Consider the following 17,715-nt stretch of genomic DNA (forward strand, 5'->3'; position numbering starts at 1 on the left):
ATCTAAGTTTTTTCTTTCTGAGCAACGCTTCAATTATGTGGATAAGTTGCACCACTCTTATACACCTTTATACAACTTATGTGAAAAAATTAAATAGCACCACCTTTATATAATTTACATATATAAAGAGAGAACATATTTTAACTTTCTACCAAAATAGGACACATCTTAAATTTTGAATTTTTTTATTTTATATTTGCAAAAATCTCCACATTGAACATTAAATACATGTGAGAGCATTAGTGTTTTATATAAAAATATATTTACATGCTTTGTCGTGCATGACATGAGAGTGCCAACCTAAACATTCGTCTATAACAATTTCACAATACCGAACAAAACAATAAATGTGAGCAACATTTGTTGGGAAGAATTTAAGAGAGAGAAGACTCCTATAACATAACATTATAAGCATGGACTAGTGAGAGAAGGAAAGGGACATTACTTTTCTTGCAGTAGCAAGAGAGGAAAAAGAATCTTCATTCAAAAAAATTTTTCTGCTAATTTCTGTGCACACTATCGTTTCTCCCAAGCATTGGAGTCCACTTTACTCCACACTCCACAACAACTACAAGGATCATCTGGGGTTCCCTTTTCTGTTCTCTTTTCTTCTTTCTTTTTGGGGGGTGGTGGTGGTGGGTGGGGGCACCTCATTTTGTTTTTGACTTAATAATGCTCTTTCACTCACTTGATTTTCCTTACTGAAACATCGTTAAAAAGTAACAAAAAAGAAAAGAAAAAGGTGCTTTCTTTTTTTTTTCACTCAACTTCCCTCTTAAATTGCATAATTATTGTGACCATTGCTTTCACTTCATTAGTGAAGAAAAGAAAACACTCTCCTCAACTCTTTGGTTACACTTTCATTTTCTGCTCTTAATATTGGCCTAGTTCTATTCCCTTATTTTTCTTTTTTGTTTAGTTTAGCAGGTGTAGTCATTGTAAGCAAGATCCCTCTTTTTTGTTTTATTCTCTTCTGGGTTTTTTCCATTGTGGCATTGTGGGATCTGGGTTGGTGTTAGATTTGGGTTGATAGATTCATTGATTGTTGCATTTTTATTCATTGTTCAGAGTTAGAAAGAGAAAGGAAAAGTTATGCCAGGAGGAGGCCCAGCACCCAAAGCAGATGAGCCGCAACCACACCCACCAAAGGATCAGCTACCCCATGTTTCTTACTGCATGACAAGCCCTCCTCCATGGCGTAAGTGATCCCTTTATCTTAGATTCAAAACAAAGTTTCTAATTAAATAATAATAGTAATAATATAATTGTGGATTTTTGTTTTAATGAAAGAAAATGCTCATTCTTAAGCTGGTTGAAAGCAAAAACAAAGGAAAAGAACTACCTTTTCTGCTTTGGGGGATTGAATCTAGTTTTATGCTTTTACCAATGCCAGTGACAATCCAAGTATTTTTACTTTTTATACGATTGGCGCCAATTTGGAGTTCTATTTCCAATTTAATTGAAATCCTTTTGAGTTTGTTGTTTCCTCTTCTCTATTTTAATTATGAAGGCCCTTCCCTGTTATGGCCAGATCCAGATTTGGTACTTTGGGAACAATTTGATTGATGTTTCCACATTTGCCTCTTTTCTAAATGTTTTAATAGCTAATAATGTTTTTTTTTTTATATTTAAAATAGATTATTCAAATTATTGGATTTTGGGGTATTTTATGATGACTTCACTGAGGACATACAGTCATGAACTTCTAATTGAACAATGTCGTTAAAAAATTTTAGGTAATTGAAATATTTGGCCAACTTAAGTGACATATTCTTTAATAAATTGCAGTTTATGCTTGCAATTTTGTGAATCTCCCTACCCTCCATTTTGCTTGGGATTTAACTTTGCTTTTGTTGTTCTTTCTTAATTTTATGTGAATTTTGGGGACATTCTGATGCAGCTGAGGCCATTCTTCTTGGTTTTCAACATTTTCTGGTGATGCTCGGCACAACTGTGCTCATTCCCACTGCTCTTGTTCCCCAGATGGGAGGTGGCAATGTAAGCAGCTACATATTTAATATACTTAAAGTAGCAATTATTAAATTTGATATGGAATATATTAAAATCTAATTATATGATTGCAGATGAAGTTTTCTCCAAGCCAAAAATTCTACATATAAATATACCATTCCATTTTTTGCAGGAGGAGAAGGCTAGAGTTATTGAAACACTGCTTTTTGTAGCTGGGATTAACACATTGCTGCAAACACTGTTTGGAACTCGACTACCTGCAGTAATTGGAGGGTCTTATACCTTTGTTCCAACAACAATCTCAATAATCCTTGCTGGCCGATTCAGTAGTGAACCAGATCCTATAGAGGTCTTGCAATCAAAACTAAGCTAGCTATTCTAAATGATGCATGGTTGATATGCTTGCTATGTTATTTTACACTGTAATCAATGAGATTTAACCTATATAGAGACTACAAAATGATTTGCAATCATATTGTACAGTACACCCATTCTTTTTGCTACGTGTCACCAGAAACTAACAGCCATGCAGTGCTTAATTTCATTGGAATTGATTCAATAACCACCATAAAACATTAAATATTGTGCCTATACGATTGGAACTGTGACAAATTTTCCATGTTTTTGTTTTTTTGTTTTTTTCCTAATCAGAAATTCAAAAGGATAATGAGGGCAATCCAGGGTGCTCTTATTGTTGCTTCAACTCTTCAAATAGTGCTAGGCTTTAGTGGTCTCTGGCGTAATGTTGCAAGGTTGGTCCCAAGCTCTTACTTAATGGATGCATTATACTTTTTCTCTCTTTACATGTCTTGACAATGTCTAAATTAAAGTGTAAGCCATATTTAAGATTGTCTTTGCCATCTATGCTCATTTGCCATTGTTCCACCAAGCTAAATTGATCTTTGAAGTAGATGTTATAATGTTATAGCTTAAGTGATTTTATTCAATTGAATTTGGATTAACTAGCACAGAAGCCAAAAAAATAAAATAAAAAATTAGAAAAAATGAATAATCTTGTGATTGGGTATAATATTCCTATCTGATTGAAGTTCAAATTTTCTTCAGGTTCTTAAGTCCACTTTCGTCAGTTCCTTTGGTAGCTCTTGTTGGTTTTGGGCTGTATGAGTTAGGGTTCCCTGGGGTAAGCCTTCTGCTACTTATTGACAACAATGCTCAAGGTTTAACATTAAATGAGGAAATTTTTAATATTGATTTCTGTCTTGGATGTAGGTTGCTAAATGTGTAGAGATTGGACTACCTGAGCTTATATTGCTAGTATTTGTTTCACAGGCAAGATAGAGTTCCACAAAGTTGCATATACAGTGTCTTCTAAATTTTTAAATCTCAGCATTAAGATCATGGTTCATTTTGTTCTCTTGGTTTCTTTACTCTTCTAGCATGATGTTTCAATAAATTTGAGTTTGTTAAGTGGTTAGTGGTTGTCGTGCAGTATGTTCCCCATGTGCTACCTTCAGGGAAGCATATCTTTGACCGTTTTGCTGTTATATTTACAATTGTAATTGTGTGGATATATGCTCATCTACTCACTGTTGGAGGGGCCTATAACAATGCTGCACCTAAAACACAGGCATCATGCCGCACTGATCGTGCTGGACTTATAGATGCTGCTCCTTGGTTAGTTGTGTGATTTCCTTGACTTTTAACTCTTAATGGCATTATTTCTGTGGCAACTGTGTAGATCCATATAGTTTTACAGTGTTTTTAAAATTCTAATCCTAGAATTTAAAAGCTTCTAATTGGTGTGCCACAATGACAATCCATTTCCTGTTTAGAAAACACAGTCATGTCAGGGTATGTGGGAATCACTGCAGGTGTGTCAGGGATGGATTGATTTGGCCACCATCTAATCCATTGTGGCAAATTGGCTTCAACATTAAATTAACAGCAATTGGTAATGACAGGGTCCCAATTAAATTTTTTTTTTCAAGGACTAATTATAAATATTGGTAAAATTATATTTTGTGTTAATTAGCAAATGAGAATGACTTAGTCATTAAACTTTTTTTCTCCTATTTCAGATTTATTCTTGTTATTTTAATTTCTGCTTACTGTTTTGTTTTTGTTGCTGAGGAGATACCTCTTAGATGATACATTGAAGTGCTTATATGTCACTTGGTCACTCTTAAATCATTTGTTATACTGATCACTATTACAAACTTTAGACAATAAAAATTATTGATATTTCTTGAGTCAGATTCAATTGGATCGTTGAGATGCTGTTTTCATAGGTGGTGGGAATCTTACTACCTAGGGCTAGCTTTGTGAGTTGAAACTTATTGAGAAGACTTTGTCATGGATTTTGAGTTTGCAGGATAAGAGTTCCATATCCCTTTCAATGGGGAGCACCTTCATTTGATGCTGGTGAAGCCTTTGCCATGATGATGGCAGCTTTCGTTGCTCTTGTAGAGGTAATTTCTTTTGTTAAATCTCTGTTTCTTTTTAAGTTGGAATAAGAAACCCTGTTTTGTTGGTATTCTTTCTTGCCCAACAATTATTCAATTATATTCTATATTTATCATTTTCTTTGGGTCTTCTGCAAATTTTCAGTGCCTTGCAGCTGGACATATATAGGACAGCACATCATTCTTACATCTCTCATCACTTTGTACCAGTTAACATTTAGTGAAATTATATTAATAAGTTTGTAGGTTAGTAATATCACTTATGAGTTTTTAAAAACTGCTTCTGGCGATGAACTTAGGTTTCTTATCCTGAAAAAAAAAAATTTAGCTGTAGGTTGGCGATTGTCATAAATGTTTGATTTTGCCTTAAGGGAAATGGGAACAATTTGATGATGATGTGTTATAATTTGTATAATTGGCAGGGAGGTGCACATTGGTCCAATTAACATTTTCAACTAAAATGTAAACCATTTACTATGCTAAAATTCAACCAGCACATAATAGTCTCACCGTTTGCACAATGACATTCTTGGGATTTTCTGGATTGTATACTTGTGCATTGGCTCAGTATTAGTGTTATGCAGTTGTTAATTTGCTTACTTAAATTAAATTATTTACTAATACTCACTTGTTTCAAACAGTCCAGTGGAGCTTTCATTGCTGTATATAGGTATGCAAGTGCAACACCATTGCCACCATCTATTCTTAGTCGAGGTATTGGTTGGCAGGTATGACAGTGGCCAGTACTTAATCATTTAAATACCTCCAAAAAAAAAAATTATGCGTTTATGAATAATACTAGACTTAAGACTAAGAGGTCATAATTGATTATAATGATATTTTCACCAAGCAATAAAGTAGAAAATTCAAGTATAATTCTTAATGCATCATATTTTTGCTCTCAGGGAGTTGGCATTCTGTTGTCAGGATTGTTTGGAACAGTCAATGGATCTTCTGTATCCGTGTAAGATTGAAATTGTTCTATTTGTATTTGATTACTCTATGTTAGTTAAGAAGACCAACTTCCTTGTTTATGAAAATAATTTTTTTGGTTTCATTGCAGAGAAAATGCTGGTCTGCTGGCTTTGACACGCGTTGGAAGTAGAAGAGTGGTGCAAATATCGGCTGGATTTATGATTTTCTTTTCAATTCTTGGTGAGTTTATGAAACATGATATTTGTAATTTGAGTATCTACTTTGCCTTATCCTGTAGCACATTTTCTTCCCTCTCAATATTTGCCAATTATTCTTTGGTTGTGTAGGAAAATTTGGAGCAGTTTTCGCTTCCATCCCACCTTCCATTATTGCTGCCCTTTACTGCTTGTTCTTTGCTTATGTTGGTATGTTGATTTTTTTAAACGTACTCGTGACATGTAATTATAATTGGTTTATTATGATTACCAGAAATACCATGTAATGTTTCCACTTTTGCTCATCATTTGTAGGTGCGGGTGGTATTAGTTTTCTTCAGTTCTGCAACCTCAACAGTTTTAGAACAAAGTTCATATTAGGCTTCTCTATCTTTTTGGGATTGTCTGTGCCACAGTACTTCAACGAGTACACAGCAATTAATGGTTTTGGCCCCGTCCACACAGGCGCAAGATGGGTATGGATGTTGTATATATACATCAGTTTTGTTAACATTAGTCCTTAGGATTGACTTCAAACATTTAAAAGTAGTAAAAATTTTTATTTAAAAAAATATTTATTACATTAGAGATACTCAAGTGTAATAAATATATATTTTTTCTTATAAAATCTGATTATTATTAATTGCTTGAATTCATGTTAACAAAACTGATTATATATGGGACACAAGTGTCAAACTTAATTAAATGATACTTTTAACGTATGATATATTAAATACTTTATTTTACTGTATTTTAACATATGATATACTATATAAAATGTAAACAAAATTATTATTAGATTACATACTTATACATGTTTTATATGTATAAAAAGGAGTGCTAGGAATACAAACTTTAGCAAACTATATTCATGATAATTATGGTACAATAAAATTCACTTTTAATAAATGTTATTTGAGATATTATTATGCATAGTTTCACATCTCGTCTCATGATTTTATTATTATATGGATAATGTATGGGTGTGAGTGTGAGCATTAGGATTTATTACACTAGATTGAGTTTGCTTACGATCAGAGTTTTATGTACATGGCAGTTCAATGATATAATCAACGTTCCATTCCAATCAAAACCATTTGTTGCGGGTGTTGTGGCATATTTTCTAGACAACACTTTGTATAAGAAAGAAGCAAGTATTAGGAAGGACAGAGGAAAACATTGGTGGGACAAGTACAAGTCCTTCAAGGGCGACACAAGAAGTGAGGAGTTCTATTCACTGCCTTTCAATCTAAACAAGTACTTTCCATCCGTTTAATTGTGCACAAGAGCTGAAATATAAGGTGCTTTCATCTTCACCACGGTCTAGTTGTAATATTAGATTCAATGTTATTACACGCCATAGCTTTATGAATAGTCCACTCTATTATAGCATTTTGTCATACATTTATTTCATTGCACTTGTTTCTGTAAATTCTGATCAAGGAAGTGGATTGAGGTAGCAAATGCGCATGCTTATTAATTTATCGTTCCTTTTATTTTTGTCACGTTCACTTTATATTTGTTTCTTTGCCCCCACCATGCATTTTCTACTCTATTCTATTTAAGGATATTGTGCTCTTCATTTAAATATTTACCCTCCTGAAATCTCTTAATATCATTTAAATATTCACCCAGTGCTAACGATCAATTAGGAAAATAATCTTATTTGTATAAGAATTTAATTGGAATATATTCATTATTTGTTTACTGTTATTTAATCATAGATGTCATATAATTAAAGATTGTTGATTTATTTAATAACTATTTTTAGAGTTATACGAAAGTGAGTTTTAATTAATTTACGGTGAAAGTTTTTAAGTTAAATATATAAAATTAAACTCAGTATAATAGTTTACATTATTTAAAAATGATTAGTTTTACAGTTAGATATATACAGATCCAGTGCTGGATCTAGAAACCATTCAAAGGAGGGGCCGAAAGAAAATGATTTTAATAATAAAAAATTAATAGAAATTAAAAGAAAATAAACTTAAAATATGATAAGCATTGATGAGATTTTTCACTTGCCTTATTAAAGAAACTTTTAAATTCAACTTCTAATGCAAAAAAAATAAAAATAAATTAATGTAATAATGTTACTAAGTGTAATACTGTGGTGAGTCAAGAAAAATTGTACTTAAATAATTAATTTTTTATTAATTTTTTGAAGTCAACGGTGGTGGGTAAAAAAATTATACTTAAATAGTTAATTTTTTTATTAATTTTTTAAAGTTAATAATAATGTTTCGTATTTTTATCGTGATATTCTATGTAATATAACAAATAAATATAATATTATATATATATATATATAGGAACGGAAGAAAAAATATAAAAGAGGGAAGGCCCAAGCCGACCTTGCTCCCTTATATCCGTCATTGGCAGGATACATTGATTTTTCAAGTAAAATACATGCATTCAATTGTAATTTTGGTTAAATTAAGTCCAAGGGGCATTTTCACAATTGAATAGCCTTGCACATTAGTTAGTTCTTTTAAATTTGTTACAAACTAGGGATGAGCCAAGTACTCAGTTACTAAAATAGGTTGTTGCCAGCCAGAATTGAATTCAAACCTTAAAAAACAATTTGTTTACGATTTAAACATATGATAACATAGGGGGTTAAAGTTAAGTCAAAGCGTGAGAAATTTGAGCAAATTGAAGTCATAATTATTTCTTAACCCATAAACTTTATTTCTAAACAAATGTCGTTACTATTATTCATAAATATGCTAACAAAAAATATTACTCATCAATATCTATTTTAATATAGTAAGATTATCTTGATCGATGATTAAAATAATTAGTTAATTATTTGATTTAATATCAAATCAAAACTCCTCCTTAATTACTTATTCAATTAAATAATATTTTTATTTTTATAACTTTTAAAAAAATTTTAAAAGTTTCAGTCAATATTATGCAGAGTGAAATTTTTTTAAAAACAATTATTTAAGTAATATTCTATTCATTAAACTTATTTATAATATTTTGATATTTAAAAATTTTGTATTCTTGTACTTTTAATTTATATTTTTATAATCAATAAAATATCCTTATTTTTTTTAAAATTTAAACCTTTTAATTTTATATATTTATTATGGATTTATAAATACTGTATAACGTAACGGATATAGCTACCGGAAATTTTAAAAATTTGGTAGGATATGTGGTTGACAAAAAGGAAGAAAAGTAACATAATTTAATAGCTATTTTTCTGAAAGGCCTTTAGATGTGATCTTATAAGCTTCGCATTTAGGTCAAAATGGTCCTCCTCTTACCAACCAATTGGTATGCAATTATTCAATGCTAATTTGCGCCTTACAATAAGGCATACCGATCTCGTATCCAAATCAAGCCTACGCAGAGATTATAGTTCGCTGCTAAATTTGGCAACAGCCTTCACAAGTTTAATGTCGGTGTCCCACTGAACCATGCATTGCCAAGTAGTTTAGGCCCAAGTCAATTGTTGGTGAGCAAGGTTTTTGTACATTACCAAACAATGAAAAAGGAACCAATGATATTGAAACGTCACACGTGGTTGAATTGGTTTAGAAAAAGAAAAGGTGGATGAATTTGGAGACAGGCTAAATGTATGGTTATGCCGCATATTTGATACTTGGGCTTATTTATTTTTTTAAAAGATTACTAAAATAATATAAAAACCAAACTATTTATCTGTTTGGAACATCTTTAGCCATGTTAGCAGCAATTTTGTATTTAATAAGGATAAAATTTAATTATTATTTTTTTACAAATTTTGTTCCATAAGATAATGAAACTTCAAGAAGTAGATGTCACAAAGAGAATATGTTTCATCTGGCATAGTGATAAAATCTCAAAATTCAAAACATGTGTCAATAGTTTTATATGTATAAAAAATAAAATTATAGAAATTATGCCATGTGTTAACATAATACAAGTTTCGTTCTAATATCTTAACCTGTGACTTGATCCTATGTTAGAGACAAAATTTATAAGATTTTGATATGTGGTATTATCTTGTAAGTTTCATCCATGACAGAGACAAAATATATGAGATGTTGACACATATATTTATTCTTTAATTAAAGTGATATTGTTACACTTTATTATCTAAAAAAATTGTATATAAAATGTGAGATTGATTTGTAGAGTGAATTTCAAAAAAGTGAAAGTAATTTTTTATGTTGTTAATTTTGTTAGTTTATTTCATTTGAATAAATGTAACTATTATGTGCATGTTAAAACAAAATATATATTTTTTAATTAGCTAATATAAAAGATTTTGAAAAATAATATTTTAAGTAAATTTATATATTAGTTTCCTATTAAATTTTAATTGGATGGAATAGTATTATATCGTTAGTTCTTGTTAAATTAATTTATATTTGAAGTTATATTGGTAGAAGTGAATATAGTGTATTTGTATTGGCTAAATTCAACCATATAATTTGTATGATATTAGCTAAATAAATTGGAAATAATGTATTTTATTTTTAAGAGTTTCTTTTTTACAAATGTAGGATGGGTGATATTGTTATCATGTATTAGAATAGAAGAATATTTGTAAGAAATAAATGTGTGACATTTGAAGGGAATAAAAATAATAATAAAAATAAAAATATAAAGAGGGATAAGTTTTCAGATTTTAAAAAGAAAAATTAATGAGAAGTTGAATCTTAGTCATAATCACATTATATTTAGTAAAGGTAAATACCTCACTAAAACTACGTTGTTAGAGTGGTAACTCAACATAAAACTCCAAATTAACCACAACATTTGAACTCTGGCAAACTGAATAATTTGTAACATACTTTGTGCATGCATTGCAACATGGGTAAAATATTAGTCTAACTATATTTCAAGAAGCTACCCACAAAAACATCACATTCTAGTTGAACGCTTAGGCTCTCCTCAACAATATCAACATAGTTACATCCATTATTAGATGCTATCATAGGTCTTTTTTTTTTTTATAAGAAAAATATATTATTATAGAGAGTTTAAGGGGAACTCAAAACCCATATACACATAGAAAAAACTAATAATTACTAAAAAAAAAAAATGAAAAGCAAAAACATACTTATACTTAACTAAGACGGATGCAATTTCGTAGATTCAAATACCAATTAGCTAACAAAATAGCTTCTCCCTTACTAACAAGTGATAGCTATTTTCAGGACTTCAGAATAATAGAATCTAAGATTTCGCTCTTATCCAAAACACCATTGGAAAATACAATTCGATTTCTATGTAACCACAAAGACCGTACTGTACTTACCCAAACAATTAATAAACATATCCTCTCTTTTACTATAACCAACACCAACCCAAGAAAGCAAGTGAGTCAATAAATTTGAGGGCAAAACCAGTGAGAATCCAAGCCAATGTGCAATAAAATACCATATTTGGGATGAAACTGAGCACGTTAAAAATATATGAGTTGGAAGTTCTTCGAAATCATGACAGAAGCAATAAGTTATATCATCAATTTGAACACCACGATCAATCAACAAACCTTTACAAGGAAGTGCATTCAACAACAATTGCCAAGAAAATACCAGACACTTCAGAGGGACCTTCCCTCTCCATATCCTTTGCAAGGCATCTGCCGTACACTGATTTACCATATTTGGACCACCAAAAAGTTTAAATAGCCATAAATAGGCAGAATGCACTGAATAACAACTTGAAGAATCTGCCCTCCATACTCATTTATCTTCTTGTAGTAATTTAATAGAAACTCCATCCACAAGCTCTAACATAAAATTAAAGCTTGAGATCTCATGTTGAAAGAGTCCTCTTCGCCAACTAACATCCCAAACTCACCTACTGCCATCATGAAAACCATTCTCCAATACACAAGATTCAACATTTCTCATCACTGCAAACAATCGCGAAAATACCTCACATAATCGCACCTTACCTATCCACTTATCTCTCCAAAACAGAGTGTGCAAACTTGCACTCACACTCCTATCCAACTTCTCATCCAGCCATGAATTCCCTTGATGAATAACCTCCAGCAAATCACGCCACCACAAAGAACATCTGTTGTGGACTGATGGACGATGAATAGAAGAAGCTAATCTGCCGTACCTAGCTTCCAACACCCTCACCCATAATAAACTAGAACAATTAACACCTCGCCACAACCATTTACCAATAAGTGTCCAGTTAAACCATTGCACATTCCTAATGCCCGAGCTACCATTTTTTCGCGGTCTACAAACCATTTCCCATTTCACCCAAGGGATTTTAGATCCTTCATTAACACCATTCTATAAAAAAATTTGTTGGATAGAGATAATCTCCTTCATCACCGACTTTGGTACCTTAAAAAAAGATAATGAGTGCAATGACATAGAATTAAGAACGACTCCAATCGATAAATACCTATGCTTCCATAATGCCAACCTCTTTTTAAAAGCCTCTAACACACCCTTCCATGCACTTGATTTACTCGAGTTAATACCCAACTATAACCCAAGATATTTTAATGGAAAACTATTAATCTTACAATGTAGGAATTTCGCAGCTAAGTTTTCAAACTCATCGCCAGTGTTAATCCCTAATACATAACTTTTATGAAAATTAATTTTTATACCTGACATTAACTCAAAGCTACACAATATTGCTTTCAAAGTCCACAAGTTCTGAACCGAAGTCTCTCCCATAATCAATGTATCATCCACAAACTACAGCAAAGAAATATCTGGTCTCCTTACCCCAATCGTCACACCAGAGAACAACCCACAAGCCACTGCCTTTCGCACACACAAGCTTCCATCCAACTGACCCATTTTTCTGAAAATCCAAAGTTACGTAACATAAACAAAAGATATCCTCACTCCACCGAATCATAAGCTTTCTCATAATCAAGCTTTAACACAAAACACCTCTTATTTTGCCTCCGCATATAATCAACTACCTCATTAGCCACAAGTACACTATCTAGCATGTTTCTTCCTGGAATAAAAGTTGATTGTTGTTCTGAAATTATTGAATCTAGAACCTCTTTCAACCTATTTGCCAAAAGCTTGGAAACAATCTTATAAAGGCAACCTAGCAATGAGATAGGCCAAAAATCAGATATCTGTTGTGGGCAAGACACTTTTGGCACAAGTGCTACAAAGTAGGATAACAAAGACCTAGGTAGTTTTCCATTTCTAAAAAATTCAGTAAGCATACCCATCACTTCTTTCTTGATCACTCCCCAAAACCTCTTAAGGAACACAAAATAAAAACCATCAGGCCCCGGACTTTTATCCCCCTCACACTCCAAAATCATTCTCCCCCCTTCCTTCTCTGAGAAAGCACTAATAAGTCTCTCATTCTGTTAAACAGAGAGTCTCGGTAAATCATTAACATCAATAGTAGGTCAAAGCCAACCTCTACTACTAAAATGATTCGCAAAATAAGACAGTAAACGTGCTTTAATCTCATCAATATCTTCAACATATCTCTCTCAAATTTGAAGTACATGTATATTATTTCGTCGCCTCCACCCATTAACACACAAATGAAAGAACTTTATATTTAAGTTACCTTCCTTCCCCCATCGTACATGAGCTTTTTGGGCTATGAGACTCTCCTTATTGTTCCTAGCCCTCCAAATATCACCGACCAATTTCTGTTGACGCTCCTTCTCCACATCAAATAGTTCTATCACAGAATTTTTATTATCAATCAAGCTCAACTCAATTGTTAAATTAGAAATCACCTTGTCAACATTTTCAAACACCTCAATATTCCATTTTTTCAATGCAATTTTAACATTCCTCAACCTCTGGCTAGCTTTTTGGGTAGCCCATGGAAGGGTAATATCTCTATTCCACGCTTCCTCCACCACCTCCACAACTCCCGTATGAGTCAACTAACAATTGTTAAATTGAAACGACTTTAGACCTCAATTAACCAATTTGTGCTTTAAAATAATGGGACAATGATCAGACACATCTCTGCTCAGAACTTGAATAAAATCATCTCCTCAGTAATCGAGCTAGGAACCAGAAACGAGGACTCTATCCAACCTGCTCATCATAGAAGCATCCCCATAATCCATGTAAATTTCTTACCCACAAGTGGAAGATCCACAAGTTCTATTTCTTGAATGAAAGAATCGAAGCCATCCATTTCAGAGATACCATGGTCTGCTTGACAACCCTTCCTCTCTTTCACCTGCCTCACAACATTAAAGTCACCCAATATACACCACATAAATTTGCCAAAACCCCTTCTTGTCATGAGCAAATCATCCTATAACTTTCTCTTCTCACTTAGTCTACATGATGCATAGATATTCACCACAACACATAGATTTCCAGTAGCCAATACCTGCAAGCAAATACCCAAGAATCCACTACCAAACAAGGAGAAAATTATTTTACTTTAAAATTTACTAAACCCTACAGACGCACACATAAGTTACGATTACATGTCTCAAGTTTTGTTTCCTGAATCGCCAAAAACTCCAGACCTTCAGAATGAACAATCTCACACACATTCTTTCTCTTCACTTCGCTCCCCAGCCCTCGACAATTAAATGAGCCAATTTTCATTTAGAATCAAAGCGAACCCCATGTTCTTCCGTAGTCGTTGTATCGCTTACCTCCATCTCAATCAATTTCTCTCGAAGTTGCTCATCGTTCTCATGTACAACCATACCTACCTTCTTGCCAATGTCTAGTAACCTCGACGCCATGACCTCATCATCACAATGTCTAGCAGCCATTCGCTCCCCCACCCCCACTGAAGGATCGGAAGGATGTGAGTTGTAAGATCCCTTAAAAGCATTAGCCGAGATTTCATCAGCTAGCGATCCTTGTCTTATAAGTTGCAACAGTATTAACGCTTCTCTACTATGATCCCTAAGGTTTTTTTTAAGGGGGTCCTATGGAAACTACACTTTTCTGTCTCTTCTCTCCTTCATCAACTCGTCTACCTTTCACAGAGTGTGCCTTCCGAAGGGATTCACGCACATTTACCCTTTCTTTTCTAATACAAGATTTGGATTGAAAGGGGTTGAATTGCGCTATCCCAATTGTCTCCTTACCCCTTGATTCTGGATTTTTTCAAATCAATGCGTCTAATCCAAATGATGTAAATTTTGGTTTAGTGGGTGTTAATGTAAATTTTGGTTGCTGTAATGGATTGATTATGATGTTCTGAATTACTAGTTACTGTATTGCATTTCACTACTCTGAAATTCACATGTTTACCATTGAAATCTGATTGAAATATAGTCTAGTCATAGTGCATTACATTCACACACTGCACATGTTACTTAGAACTTGAATCAAGCATGAATGTTGTTCTGAACATTGAACACAACTGTAATATGATTTTCTGAACATGTTATTGATTGATTATTGCTACATGCAGTCCTAGGACAACATTTTCTCTGTGATTTGAGCTAGAAAGATTGTTTAATTTGATGAGATGCTTGCTGCAGTTTTGATAAGTCTTGAAACTCATTCTTTCCACACTTTATTTGCGATTTCAGCTGAGAAATGACAAGCTCACCTAGAGGAAATCTTAGATCAAGGAGGCGCAGGTTTGCATGTGCCTCATTATCAAGGGCTGTACTTGATCATGATCTAAGATTTAAAAGCAAAGCTCATGAGAACTATTTCAAGCCAAATATTTCGAGGAGGAAGATAGTTCATGATAGGAACCTTGAGCTAGCTGAAAGTGATGATCTTGAATTTGTGGAAAAAAATTAGAAGAGATGTTGGCGGTTATCTACCTTTGTGGTTGGGAAAAGAACCAAGACCATTACTGAAGAATGCTATGCAAATGCAGAAAGGACTAAGGGAGAGCAATTACCTTACCACTACATTGTGGTTAGGGGTGTAGAGGTGGATTTCTTTGCTGTGAACATTAATAGAGTTCTGCAAATTTCTGTTAAGAAGGAAATTGGGCAGTAAGACTTCTCTGATTTTGGAAAGAAATTGGGCATGACCAAGGAGCAGCTGTATGAATCTAAGGTGGAGAATGCCTAGTGTTTGAGAACTACTATCTTCAACAACCTCGCTCTCTTCAACACTTGTTTCAACATTCCTCCAGGAATTTTTCAAAAATGGATGAAGAAGATGAAGATGACGAGGACAGTTCAAAAGAGGAAGATGCAGAAGATTAGCTTAGAATTTTATTTTTATTTCTATTTTGTTTAAATTCAGTATTGTATAATTCTAGTAATTAGGATTTTTATTTTCTACAATTTTCAGTTAGTTACTTTTGAGTTGTTAAAGATAATTTGGTTCATTTTTAGTTGTAATGAATTACAGTTTTATTTGCTTTAAAATTCTACAGTTTTATTTGGCTTATTTTTCTAATTAATTGATGAAAATTGTGATGTTTTGTGCAGACCATACTCTTATAACTCAGAACTGAAGCACATTGGATTTTGACACTTGCACAGCTGCCATGAAGGGGGGTGAATTTTGTACCTCTTATTTCATGAGTTTAGCTTAACTATCACTAAACATACTCTCAAAAAAACACAAAAATATTATATTAGATCATGAACTAACTTCTATGAATGCAGTGTATTTGATTGCATTTCTGTGAATTCTGATTTTCTTTTAATTTCATAAGTTGTTTTTCCCATTCTCACATGATTATCACATTTGTAATTTTCAAAATGAGGTACTCTTGCCATTCTATGCACATAATTCTAAAAAAAAGTAGATTGTGAGCTTAATTGATTGACATTATCACTTAAAATTATTTGGTGAGATTTGAGCCTCATGCATAAGCATTTTTTATGTGTGAAATTTAATCTCATTTGTTGCTACACCTCTAGAATTTGCTTTGTTTCTTAATTAAATATGTAATTTGCAGATTTCACATATATGATGGAGGCCTTCTTTGATCATGTTTAGTTAGCCTAAATAAACCACCCTTTATGTTGAGAATCCTAGTTCACCCCTCTTGTGCCTTTAACCTTTTTCTTTGAAAAACCTCAATTTAAGCTTTGCTGAAAAACCATGAATCCTATCTAAATTAGAAAGAGGCAATTTAAGTTTAATCAAAGAATTTTTTAAACTAAGTTTGGGGTGACTTCTTGTTTTGCATTGCTTGAGGACAAGTAAAGTTCTAAGTTTGGGGTGGTTAGCAGCAAAGCTCTGAGTTATTTGAAAAGAAAAATGAAAAGCAAAGTATTGAAAAGAAGAAATAACAAGTGTGAAAAATAGAAAAGAATTAAAAAAGAAATTCTCTGTATAATTGATGCAATGATAATTCTTTAAATGTTGCATAAAGTTTTAAAAATTCTGTGCAAACTTGGATAAATGAGAAAGATAAGGTAACCTCAATTTAAGTTTTGAACATTCATCTACTTGAATTGCATCTTTTCTATTTGGAAGTAACCACATTGTTTCCCTAATTGATTAACCATCTACCTGTCTTTTAGCCTCAATTTCACCTGAAAAAGTACTCTTGATATGTGACTTGTTGAATATTTGTAGAGGAGATTAAGAATATTTGCAAGCCTATGGTAAAGTGTGGTAAAAATTATGACTTTGAAAGCAAACATTAAGCCTAAACATTGCTGAGTGATGAGGAAAACACTACTTGTGAGCTGTGAATCATGTTTTTCAATTTTGCTCATATGAAACTTTGCTGAATTACTTGAACTCAGATGACAAATTTTTGTTGGTTATGTGATTAATTTAGTGTGATTGTCATGATGATTAAATGGATTAATAACTTGATTGAGAAAGAGAAATCAGAAAACATAGAATTGGAAAATAGAATTTTTTTTAAAAAAGTCAATTTTGTTGCTTGATTTCAATTAGTTGATGAATTTTTTCCCTTTATGTGATTTGATTTGCTTGAGGACAAGCAAAATTCAAAGTTTGGGGTGGTGATAAATTCACATTTTACTATTAATATTAAACTTGAAAATACCATAAAAATTATATTAATATTCATAATTGTGTAAATAGTTTAAAATTCTAGATTTTATTCCAATTCTGGACAATTTTGCTTAAAAAGACTTAATTTTGTGCAGAAGCTTGAGCTGAAGATATTTGAGTTGAAGATTAAAGTGAAGAAAGTAGAGGAATTGAGCTTAAAAGATGAAGAATCAAGTGTTATGTGTTAGGCGTAGCCACTTTGAGTGCATAGAGTTAATACTTTGAAGAAGAAAATCCATGAAGTACAAGTGGGTAACAACTCTAAGTGCTGAAAGTGAACACTCCAGT

General features: G+C 32.5%; 1 protein-coding gene across 2 annotated transcripts; it reads left to right on the forward strand.

The window, feature by feature from the left end:
- The first annotated feature begins 357 nt into the window (after nucleotides 1-357).
- LOC113870191 (nucleobase-ascorbate transporter 6-like) lies at nucleotides 358-6,991 on the forward strand. 2 transcript variants are annotated; one of them, XM_027506790.1, is made up of 15 exons: nucleotides 358-586; nucleotides 1,069-1,198; nucleotides 1,901-1,998; nucleotides 2,144-2,320; nucleotides 2,623-2,723; nucleotides 3,037-3,112; nucleotides 3,202-3,261; nucleotides 3,422-3,606; nucleotides 4,304-4,400; nucleotides 5,036-5,122; nucleotides 5,300-5,358; nucleotides 5,458-5,549; nucleotides 5,657-5,734; nucleotides 5,840-6,000; nucleotides 6,582-6,800. In XM_027506790.1, exons 2-15 carry the CDS (start codon nucleotides 1,093-1,095, stop codon nucleotides 6,798-6,800), a joined length of 1,596 nt encoding a protein of 531 aa, XP_027362591.1. In that variant the 5' UTR covers nucleotides 358-586; nucleotides 1,069-1,092. The 2 variants fall into 2 exon arrangements, with proteins under 2 accessions (XP_027362591.1, XP_027362598.1); XM_027506797.1 differs by lacking the exon at nucleotides 358-586 and adding an exon at nucleotides 776-938 and having other exon boundaries at nucleotides 6,582-6,991.
- Nucleotides 6,992-17,715: the final 10,724 nt, after the last annotated feature.

The sequence above is a fragment of the Abrus precatorius genome, unplaced genomic scaffold, assembly GCF_003935025.1.
Source record: "Abrus precatorius isolate BTA unplaced genomic scaffold, Abrus_2018 Scaffold10, whole genome shotgun sequence".
NCBI lineage: Eukaryota > Viridiplantae > Streptophyta > Magnoliopsida > Fabales > Fabaceae > Abrus > Abrus precatorius.

What these genes read in the sequence shown, in the direction of transcription:
- LOC113870191 (XM_027506790.1), top strand. Translation starts at nt 1,093, where the DNA reads ATGCCAGGAGGAGGCCCAGCACCCAAAGCAGATGAGCCGCAACCACAC. An exon ending in ATGAGTTAGGGTTCCCTGGG is followed by an intron (nt 3,113 to 3,201) that starts GTAAGCCTTCTG and finishes TCTTGGATGTAG; the next exon opens with GTTGCTAAATGTGTAGAGAT. An exon ending in GTCGAGGTATTGGTTGGCAG is followed by an intron (nt 5,123 to 5,299) that starts GTATGACAGTGG and finishes TTTTGCTCTCAG; the next exon opens with GGAGTTGGCATTCTGTTGTC.